The 11,334-nt window shown below is 48.6% G+C and overlaps 1 protein-coding gene across 1 annotated transcript in view; it reads right to left on the bottom strand.

Annotated features, from left to right (window-relative positions):
* Positions 1 to 1,047: 1,047 nt before the first annotated feature.
* ANKRD60 (ankyrin repeat domain 60) overlaps positions 1,048 to 11,334 on the bottom strand; it is a gene marked incomplete at its 3' end in the record, with an annotated part of 13,096 nt that continues 2,809 nt past the window's right edge. The window contains exons 2-6 of the mRNA XM_008583950.1: positions 11,039 to 11,313; positions 6,049 to 6,179; positions 4,186 to 4,351; positions 1,564 to 1,905; positions 1,048 to 1,149 (exon numbers count right to left, since the gene is read on the bottom strand). Coding sequence (XP_008582172.1) covers positions 1,048 to 1,149; positions 1,564 to 1,905; positions 4,186 to 4,351; positions 6,049 to 6,179; positions 11,039 to 11,313 — 1,016 coding nt within the window. The remainder of the gene's footprint in view (positions 1,150 to 1,563; positions 1,906 to 4,185; positions 4,352 to 6,048; positions 6,180 to 11,038; positions 11,314 to 11,334) is intronic.

The following is an 11,334-nucleotide window of genomic DNA, read 5'->3' as shown; positions in this document are numbered from 1 at the left end:
TCTCAGTTTTGACACAATTGATGCTGAGCTACTTTTTTCTCTGACTCTTATTTGTCAAACAGATTGCTGAGCTGGGTACAGCCACGTATACCAAGTGTAAAACCACATCATCGACACAGATCTCAAGTGCTATGACAGCAGGAAACGCAGCCAATTAATTTAAAAGCTTACTCCAGTTACCAGGATGTAAGTCAGAGAGAACGGTGGCCAGGGTGCAGGGCCACCTTCTATCCTGTGGCAAACATGACCTCAGTGGTCAGGAGTCCATTGCCAAACATCCCAATGGGGAAGTTGTGTAAGAAAATAGGGCTTTAGAGAGACACAGATGGCCAGCAGGGGAGGGTGGACGAGTCGTATCACCCAGCAAGACCCGTGGCTGTCCCCTCGCCATGGCTTCATAGCCATGGGTTGTTCCCATGAGACTCAGGTTGTTTCTACCACTTTTCTCAGTGAAACGAATCAGTGTTTGACAACGAGACACTGTCCCATGGGTGTGCCTCGGTCTTTCCACTCCCTCTGTACCATACCATGTTCTTCAAAAATTCGAACATTTGAAAATCAGGAGCTATCCTCTCAAAAGGCCAGGTGTCCAGCTCTGGAAAGCTCTGGAAAGATCTAGCAACCTTTGGCTCATGTTCCTGCTGAAGCTGGCCCCGCCCCCTCTTGCCCTTGTGTTTCCCGCACCCTGCTCCCTCACCACCCGGCAGGCCAGGCCACTGCAGGCGCACCGTGCAGCAGCAGGGCTAAGATCCCTGGCTAATGGAGAGAGCCTAGACTTAAGCACAGACACCCACCCCAAGGTGGTCTGCCCGAAGAAAACAAGGAGGAACTACCCGGGTTCCAGCAGGGGAAGCGGAGACCTGGCGAGGGGTCTGCATGGGCCACTGGGGACGGGACAAAAGAAAAACATCTGCCAACTCCAATGCTCTTCTTTGTGAGTGCCTCATTTTCTCTTACACTGGTTCCTGCACTTCGAATGCCAACTTGTCACCCCTTCCTCAAGAGTAAAAAGGAGTCCCCTTTGGAGGACGTATTTGGAGAACCAACCTCTGCCCAGCTTCACTTCTGCCCCCTGGCCCAAGAAGCAGACTGCTCCACGATGGCTCAGGAAAACATCTGGAACATTACTAGCAGCAGGAGCATTTAGTTCTACGAGTTTTACAAACCAAAATTCACAGCCCACACTATACACGACCTCCCGACATCTGCTGGCACTTGTTTTGTGCACTAACAATAGTGCTATTATCATTACTGTTATTACTCCTATTATGCCAGTGCATTAGACGGCCTCCAGAAAGGAGAGAAGGTAATTGGTTCCCATCGCCCAAACAGCATTATTGGATACAGTGTACAAATAGCTTAAAATTAAAGGCTGGCATCAGAGCCTGTCAGGTTTATAATGGATTACTAAATGAACACAAACGCACCCACTGCCATCAACACCCTCCCAAAGTCATTTGCAAACAGGACAGATAATTTCGTATCTGATTCAGATTAATTGCCATGTTTTCTTGCCTTTCTGCTCTCCAAGGGCCACCATGGAATTGAACCCTGGAAAGTTACCCGGGTCAGCTTTGGCGGGCAAACGTTCCCGTTGGGAGCTAACCTGGGTCTTCTTCTTGGACCCAACCCCTGACTTAACTCTCTGTAAAACCTTATTCATGATGAAGTCGTTCAGGTCTTTTGTCCCTGACTTTTCAATACAGCGGAAGAGAAACATCCGCCGCTCACTCTGCCTGCGGTTCATTCGGCGGGCAACGGTGATGGGGGTCTCCCCGCTGGTATCTTTGTTGTGGATGGAGGCCCCATGCTCAAGCAGGAGCCGCATACAGTCCCACCGGCCCATGGCAGCTGCCACATGCAGGGGCGTCCTGCCCAGGGGAGATGTGCTGAAGCAGTCAGCTCCTGTAAAATAAGAACTGGCTGAGGGAGGGCCAGGAAGAGAAGCAGGGGCAGGGGCAGGGCTGTGAGGGGAACGCTTGGGAGAACTGAGAACTACTCCCTGGGGGGCACTGCCTCACTTCCAGTCTGCTCCCCTTTGCAGCAGCCAATGATCTTTCTAGAAGGCCTTCATCGCACCTCTGCATCGGAGAAGCAGGGGCAGGGGCAGGGCTGTGAGGGGAACGCTTGGGAGAACTGAGAACTACTCCCCGGGGGGCACTGCCTCACTTCCAGTCTGCTCCCCTTTGCAGCAGCCAATGATCTTTCTAGAAGGCCTTCATCGCACCTCTGCATCAATCGCATCACTGCCCGTAGGGTAATGTTCTAGGTCTTTACTGCTCGATCTCAGCCTGCTTCCTGCTTGTCCCTCCAGCAATACTTCCCCGCGATCTTCCTCCCCAACCCCACCCCTGCCAGGGCTCCAGTTACACCTGCCTTCTAACTCTATCCCTTAAATATGCCGTGCCACATCGTGCCCCAGGCCCTTTGCCCATGCTGTTCCCTTTGCTAACAACACTCTCGCCCCTTGTTTTTCTGTGCTAACTCTTACCCTTCTTTAGATTTAGTTCCCTTCCTCAAAAACAACTTCCCTTAGCTCCCCTCTCCATTAAACCTGCTGTATAAGCTCAGTAGACATTCTACGTCTTCAGAACATCCTGTACGCAATTGACCATGGAATTAATTATTTGTACTAATGTGCTGACTTCCCCTAGTAAACTGCATGAGGGCGGAAGACACACTTGTTTTGATGGCTGCTGTTTTCATCCCCAGCACGTAGCCCAGTGCCTGCAGAAGACAGGCACTCAGGAAGTGACAGACGACGAGCAGTCTGACTCATGGACAGATCTCACCTCGATTGAATTCCTCCCCACCTCCTGCAGATGGATTGGCTAATGACAGGTGTCCAATATGGACTTGTTGAATTGAATCAAACTCTGGGTAACAAATATCATGACACAGAAAACAAGGCAATTCAATTAAATTCAGCTGACATTTCGGTAGCCAGTTTTTATGAGCTATGGCTGGTTGGTGAAGTAAAGTTTTAAATAAGCTCTCATACCACTGGCATTGACCATGGTGCCTCATCCCAGCAGCTGTCTGCAGAGGACAGAAAACTTTGCAAAGCTGGCTATAATTTTTTAACGGATGCCTTCAAATACATCACAGTTCCATCAGAGTGAAAATGACTTTTTATGAGCTCAAAGGACTGCTGGGCTGCAAAAAGCCCATATTTCATTTTACAACAGGCAAAGTGCAGAAAAGCAGTGGGGGAAGGCAGAGAATACAGTTGGGGTAACATTTACCCATTGCAGAGTTGGGTTTATACACCTGAGGCACGGCCCAGTCATCCTGCCAGAGAAATCTGAGATGTTTTCCACCTCGCTTGGTGGAAGTGAGAAAAATAGCAAAGACAAAGCTGAAAGAGGCTGATATCAAGGCTGCAGGCAGGAAAAAAGGGGGGACCTAATTTGGAGGCGAGTTGATAGGGGAGACCCTCTGGAAAAGCCTCTGCTGATCCCCCAGCCACCAACTAAATACCATGTAACACATTCTTCATTTTTCCAAGGAAGCTGGTGGTCTGAGCTGTCTGCAACTATTGTCTATTGTTCTTGAATGATCTACATCTCAATCAGTGGGCATCTTTTCTCCAAAATATCCCATATCCGGGAAGGATAAAGTGTACTCCTGCAGAATTTCATGCAAATCCCTTTAATTTGGAGACAGTGCTGGCTAAGCCTTCTGTTCCTATCAACTGAGAGAGACACAGACTTGCCCTGAAGTGCAGGTGGGGTGAGCAGAGAGGCTAGGGTAAGGAAATAGTTACAAGGTTCAGAGAAAAGAGACTGGCCAGCCAGCAAAGCCCCAACAGAGTTAGGCCGGCTTGGGGCTAGACCACTGTGGACCATTGCCGGATCCCAGCTTCAGATGGACTGCAGATGAGGCAGACAGTATGGGAACAGTCCCACAGCTAGTCTGGTTGGAAATAACAAACCAGGAAATCCTTTTGGCTTTCCATCTCACTGCCATAGAAAGAATCTTCTGGAGGCCTGGCCAAGGGCAGGGGTGCAGCCTCTGACTGGCATGTCCTAAGACCCATGCTCAGACAGGGAGTGAATGACCTGAAGGACCATGACTGGAGGTTGACAAGACAGAGGTCCAGAAAACCACCACTTGAGGGTCTGGGAAGACAAGACACTCTGCCCTCCCTACTGTTGGACAGGCTAATCTCTCTACCAGAATTACCATGCTGTAGAAGGTACTGCACAGCATCAATGTGTCCTCTGTGTGAGGTCACATACAGCGCCACAAATGCCCTCTGTGATATCCACTGCTTCCACGTCTCACCTTCGAAATGTTCTGAATTTGCAGTTCGATAGAAGGAATCTTCAGTAGTACCAAGACAGGATAGCTGGGCAAGATAAATGGAGTGTGAGTTGTTATCAAAAGTGCAGAAACACTGGGGACAGCTGACCAGGTGTTCTTGCAGGAAGGTGGGCTTGAATACCAAATTAGGGCTCATGGGAGAAAGGAGCGGTGCAGACCCCAACCGAGAAGTTGGGAAACACCCAGGGAAGGATGGGGAAGACATTGTTTAATGCTCTGTACATGTTCAGGAAATACGAACTTATCTGTCAGGCTTGGGAGGCAGGAAGGTCTTCCTGTCAATGTTTTGAAGACAGAAAATAGCTTTGCTGGGTGTCCAGAGGAAGGTGGAGTGGCCATTAAGGAAGACACCCGCCAGCACGGGATGGCCTCTCCAGAGGGGGACATACTTCTGTGGAGACTTGATGAATTCTGGCCTTCCCATCTATTTTTGTGTCCATTGTCTCTGTTAACTTTGGGAACACTGAAAGCTCGCTGATGGACAGTCCCATAATATGATTATCTCACGGTCAATCAAGCCTCTGAGCATGGGAGGAAGAGTGCAAGTTCCCACAGAGAGGAACTCTGTCCCAGATGTCAGATTTGGGTGTGGGGCAGCAGGGAAGGACAGAATGGGAGGCATGCGGGACAAGGGTCATGGCAGCTCTGACTCAAGACCACAGGCAGGAGGGAAACAACTCCATATCCAAGGCCAGATCTAGAAAACCAAGGCATGGACCAACTTGCTGATGGCACAGAGGGAGGCTGGGTGAGCAGGCAAGGATCTGGAAGGAGTTGTGCAAATAGCTAGAATGGGACCTCACCCTTCCTGCCAAGGTCAGAGAAGCTGCTGCATCCTGACTCTGCTGTCCCAGATCCCACCCCTCTTCCAAGCCTGAATCCCAGCCCCACTCCTGCACCCAGCCTTCCTGGGCCCTTGTCCTAGCAAGCAAACTCTGTCTCCTCTTCTCTACCAGCTCATAGCTTTTCCTCTGCATTTCTTCAACAGAAAGAACATACGTTTGGCCCCTAAAGTCAGAGTGATTCGTCTCCCCTGTTGGGTAAACAGCCTGGTTTTTATCTTCCTTTCCCCCACCGCCCACCTCCAAAGCCCCGCAAGAGTCGAACACAGGCCCAGCAATCAGCAGGGCCAGCTGCTTTTCCAAGGACAGAGTGGACGTCGGATTCGTCTCCCCTGTTGGGTAAACAGCCTGGTTTTTATCTTCCTTTCCCCCACCGCCCACCCCCAAAGCCCCGCAAGAGTCGAACACAGGCCCAGCAATCAGCAGGGCCAGCTGCTTTTCCAAGGACAGAGTGGACGTCGCCCCCTGGAAGCAGGCAGGGCCTCGTGCGTGTTTTTGTACCATTCAGCACTGCACGCAAGGCCCAGAGCCCCGGGCTGCACATTTCCAAGTTATGTGGAGCTCTTCACTCAGTGTTAAATTAGATTTTCAACTTTATATATACATGAATAGAAAATCTGCTGCCTTGACTTCTGGCGGGGAGGGGGGGAGTGGGTAATAAATAAATAAAACCCAGCGAAATCATAAATGCAAAGAGTGAATGGAAACACTCGATACAGTATTTGACAATTATGACATGGGTCCTTGTTATTTTCTTTCCCTACTCTCTAACTTTTACTCAAATATTCATATTAAAGACTAATTGATTCCCCCACCCCCTCCTCACAATTTACAGTTGATTCATAAAGTATGACATCCATTTAAAGAAGCATGAAAACACCTTACTGGGGTCCCCTTCCACAGCCGCCAAAACCAGTTCCGTCCATCCATCATAATGCCAGATACATAATGAAATAATTCCACCAGGAACAACATCATGGAACTTCAATGTAGTATCATCCATCAAAACTCCTAGAGGGAATAATTCTTTCTTTAAAAAAAAAAAATGGGATGTTAAAGATAGACTATTACATTGGTTAAGTTAAGAGATTATCTGACCGTGGCTACCACAAAGATAATATTAGAATCTTAAGCACAAATCTCATTTGATGATTCTGCATAAGCCTGTTGTCGTTAATGCTTTTTAGAAAATTAATTTGGCTCAGCTGAAACAGAAGCCGAACAAAAACACAATGTCAACAATTTATAAAATTCTGTAATTATAACTTGTCCTATTGCAAAAACCTACAAGTCAGTAAAGTCATTGTATGAGGCAAACTCTACAAAATGGAACTATTTAAACTTGAAGCAACTATATGTCATAGACACAACATAATGTTATACAAGTTATATATGTTAAACTAAAATACTCACTCAGGTTTATGTTGTCATTAGCTGGCTAAAGAAGTAACAGTGACAAAAAAATTGTTGGGACTTTCAAATTACAGCCTATGACAGGCAAGTTTTCTCAAGCTGGGCACTGTTGACATTTTGGACTGGCTAGCTCTCTGTGGGGGGCTGTCCTGTGCATTGCAGGGTGTTTAGCAACACCCCACCCCCCGCCTCTACCCACCACATGCCAGTAGCACCTTCACCTGGTTATGACAATCAAAAACTTCTCAGACAGCACTCTTAGGGAACAAAACTGCCCCAGCTGAGAGCCTATGGTAAAGCAGGAAGCTAATGTGGACTGTCACCATAATTTGGATTTGGAGTATGAGAGCTTCTTTGCTCATAAATCACCCAGAACAGCATCTAATTCACATGAAAGAATGGGACGGACCTACTCACACTTCATAAATTCAGACTCTCTGGGGAAGACTGTCAGAATTGGTAAAAGGGAACTATATAGTGAGCGTGTTAAGAAAGTGCAGGTGTGTTTAGTTTACCTTTTAAAACACACACACACACACACATTTTCTTACACGGCCATCTACAATCTCACTCAAGAACAACAATGTAATTTGTCTCTTCATAAGCGACGCCACACGTCAAGTCTCCCCTCTGCCCGGCCGGATTATCATATATCCCAAGTGAGTGGAATTCATGAGTGTTCTGGTTTCATGATCAAGTGATTACTTTGTGCCTGTACTGAGAACCTCCATTCCTTACTCCTCATGACAGCCCTCTAAGGAGGGTTTGTTATCTTCATCTGCCGAGGAACAGACGGAGGCTCGCACGGCTGGGAATGAGCAGCGCTGACATCCGAACCAGACCTGCCGCCCTCCAGGGCCACATGCTTCATGGTTACCAGAAACTCAGGATGGTGGATGTAACCAGGGAATAAGTGATTGGCAAATGTGTTCATTAGGGTCCTGTTTGTGGTTCCAACACAGAGAATAATCAGTAATTAGTCTAAGTAAGACAAGTTGACGTCCTAACAACTTAGAAAACATCGAGCAAAGCTGTGTTTCCCTGAAAAATGCAAGAGAGCAATTCGCACATGCTGAGCAGCTCTTATGGAAATCGGAGCACGTCCTCCTCTTACAGACAGGCAGCCACTGCCTTGGGCTTAGACAAATACTAATCATCACCAGCTAAATAAATTATCAGGGTTGACGACAGATGTGTAAGGGTGACCCTTGTCCACGAACGAGCTCACTCCTTCAGATATGTATGTCTCAAGGTTTGCACACACGTGATCTCATTTGATCTCCCCCCACACCCCTGCAACCTTTGAGGCAGGTAGAAGAGGCATCAGCTGATTATTTATAGACAGTAGCCCAAATTTCTTCAAACAATGAGGTAGCACCTTCTCTCTTCCTTGCTTGCTATCCACAGTAAGGACTGCGACAGCAGAGAGGGGTCACGCTTCGAACAGTGCAAAGTGCCTGCTGACTAACAGCACTGTGACATCAGTGTGAGGTCACCCATCTCACTCACTCCCTCTCAGCTTTCTTGAATTTATTGCTCAGCATAGCAATGAACAGAAGGGGTGCCTGACATTTGTAGTTGGGGATACGTAATTTTCAAATTACTTGTTTGAGAACTCTTACTAAGTCCTTCCATAACTCACCTCCTTTTTAAGTACAGACTAGGCTCAAGACACATTTCTTTCCAAATAAAGCTTCAAAAATTCCCGAGAGCATCTTTTAAATACTCCCATAGGAAAATACATGTCATGAAAAATGCTTCACCTATTTTAAAGAGAGCAAAAGAAGGTATTTTGGCCCTCACTATACATTCAATTTCCTGAGTCATTTCTGTCTACACGGGGAACGACTCTGAGAATTCTGGAGCCGATAGGGCTCTGCTTTCAGGTTAGGAAACTGAGCCCGGGAAGGGCAGTGTCTGGAAACACGGTGCTCATGGAGACAGGCTGCTTTCAGATCTCTGTCTGCCTCCATCGTTTCCCGGCCCCTGCAGTACAACTGCAGTCTCTCTGCAATATCGGCTGTTCTCACATTCTCTGTGCAGCAGCCCAGAGATTTTTTTTATATCTCCATTTTTTTGAAGTGTTTTGTGTTTATTTCAACCGGGTGGGGAGATGATGGAGCCCAGGGGCTTTGATCCTGTTCTCATATCCTAAACATTGTAGGGAATCGGGACAGGGAAAGCCATGTCCTCAGGTTGAGGGAAGGAAGCTGATGGAGACCAAGACGGGCTCTAGGGTTCTTGGCCTCCACTGGGCACCTGTCACATGGGATTTATCTGGATAGGGGCCCTTGGGGTCCTGATTTAGCCACGGGAAGCTTTGGGTACTGGGTTCTGATACTGGTTGGGGCTAACTTTAAGCTCCCGATGTGGACAAGGACATAGCTTGGAATTCAGGGTTCTGATACAGACTGGGTTAGTGCCGGTATTGGGGGTTCAAACGTGGATAGGGCTTGCTTTTGAGATTTGGGGTCCTGATGAGAACAGAATTTGCTCTGGATTGGGGGTTCTGATGAAAGCAAGGCTTGCTATCTGTTTGGGGGTCCTGGTACTGGGAAGGGTCTGTTCTGGATTTGAAGTCCTTGTATGAGTAGGACTTGTTTTGGGATTTGGGGTTCTGACATAGCCCTCAGTAGTGTGGCAATTGCTGGTTAGGAATCGGGCAGGTCTGCCCTGAGATTAGGAGGTCTCAGGCGATGGTGGTAGGCTCTGTTCTGAGTGTCAGGGCTCTTACATAAGCAGGGTTTGGTCTAGAATTTGGGATTCTGGTGTGGATAAGGTTGGCTGGAAGATTTGGGTTTCAAATACAAGCAAAGTTTGCCTTGAGTTTCGGGGGTACTCACGTAGGCAGGGCTTATTTTGAAACTTGACTTTCCTACGTGGACATGGTTGGCTTCTTTCCTGGGGTGCTGATTGTAGACTTGGTTTGCACGGAGACTGGGGGTTCAGATATGGGTAGGTTTGACTTGAGATTTGGGGTTCTGTTGTGGGCAGGGTTTGTCTCACTCTCTGGAGCCCTTACAAGGATGTGTTGCTCAGATGGGGCTTTGGTATAGTCATGGTGAGCTTGGGAAATGGCTTTCTGAGGTGGGCAGAGTTAGCTTTGAATTTTGAAGTTCAGATGTGGGCAGAGTTCATTTCGGGCTCTGGCATCCTTATCTAGACAGAAGTGGCTGGTTGATTGGCGCTCAGATGCACAAATGGTTAGCTGGAGATGAGGGGCTCAAAATTCAGTACATCTGCTCTGGAATTTAGGGTCATGATGTAGGTAGAGTCTGCTCTGAGATTTAGGGTTCTGTTATGGCCAGGGGTAGCTAGGGAATTTGAGGTTCAAACATAGCCAGAGTTTGCCTAGAGATATGGGGTCCTAAAGTGGGCAGGATTGTTTCAGGCTTTGGCATCCTTATATGGACATGGTTGTGGAGGATTCAGGTCCTCATGATCACATGGTTAGCCTGGGGATTTAGGGTTCAGATTTGGTTTTGGGGTTCAGGAATGGGCAGGGTTTGAGCTTTGGTGTCCTTGCATGGACACAGTTGATGGAGGATTCGGGGTTCTCATGTAGTCATGGTTAGCCTGGAGATTTGGGGTTCAGTCTCGGGCAGGTATGTTATGGGTTTTGGGGTCCTGAGGTGGGAAGCGCTTGTTCAGACCTTTGACATCCTTGCAAAATCAAGGTTGCTGGAGTATTTGGGGTTCTGAGGAAGTCACAGTTAGCCTGAAGATTTGGGATTCAGTCTTGGGCAGTTTTGTTCTGTGTTTGGGGGTCTTGAGGTGAGCAGGGTTTGTTGTAAGCTTTTGGTAGAGGATTCCAGGTTCCGAAGTAGTACTGGTTATCATGGAGATTTGGAATTTGGTCTTGGCAGATTTGTCCTGGGTTTGGAGGTCCTTCCTTTAGTCAGTAGGATTTCTTTTAGGCTCTGGCATCCTGTGTGGACATTGTTGACTAGAGGATTTGGGGTTCTAATGTTCACAAGCCCAGCATCAGGACTTGGGGTTTGAGTTTGGGGTCCTAAAGTGGGCAGGAGGTCGTGAGCACAGCTTTGTTTCAAGCTTGCATTCTTATATGGACACAGTTGGCTTTGGGATTTGAGTCTCTTATGAAGACATGGGGAGTTTGAGGGTCTGGGCTTATGGGGGGGGTCCTGCTGTGGCTTTGAGATTTGGGGTTTTGTTATGGATGGAATTTGCTCGGGGTTGGCAAACGCAGCCTGATCCAGGCAGGATTTGTTTGTGGATTAGGGTCCTGTTGTGGTCTAATGCACTCCTGGTGTGTGTGTGTCTGGGAAGTCCCTACTTGTTTCTTCCATCTGGGGATTCAAGGTGTTGGGATTTGCTTTGACATCTGGGGGTCCTCATGTAGGCAGGTTTCCCTTTGAGACTTCGGGTTCAGAACTGGACTGGGTGCCCCAGGGGTCAAGGCAGCACTCGTGAGGACGGATGGGGTTGGGAGCCACCTTGGTCCAGGTACTGAAGCCGCTGGAGGTTGAAGGGTATGCCGACCAACAGGTCCAGCTCCGCTTTGAGCTCCCGCACGGTCATGTCGCTGCGGCAGTTTGTCACCAGGAACATTTCTCCGGTCTCCTCCAGTCGCACTCGCATACAGAAGACGTCAGGGACCAAGTCGGGCGACGCGCTCCCGGCCCGTGGGTCACCGACATGGTGCTGGCTCCGGCCGCGGGCCCGGGCCGGGGGCTGCGCGAGGAGGGGCCGCGGGACCGCCGAGCTCGCCCTAGGCACACCGTGGCCCGGC

The sequence above is a fragment of the Galeopterus variegatus genome, unplaced genomic scaffold, assembly GCF_000696425.1.
Source record: "Galeopterus variegatus unplaced genomic scaffold, G_variegatus-3.0.2 Scaffold3088, whole genome shotgun sequence".
Taxonomy (NCBI): domain Eukaryota; kingdom Metazoa; phylum Chordata; class Mammalia; order Dermoptera; family Cynocephalidae; genus Galeopterus; species Galeopterus variegatus.
Note: the sequence above shows the minus strand (reverse complement) of the source record. Positions and strands in the feature narration are given on the sequence as shown.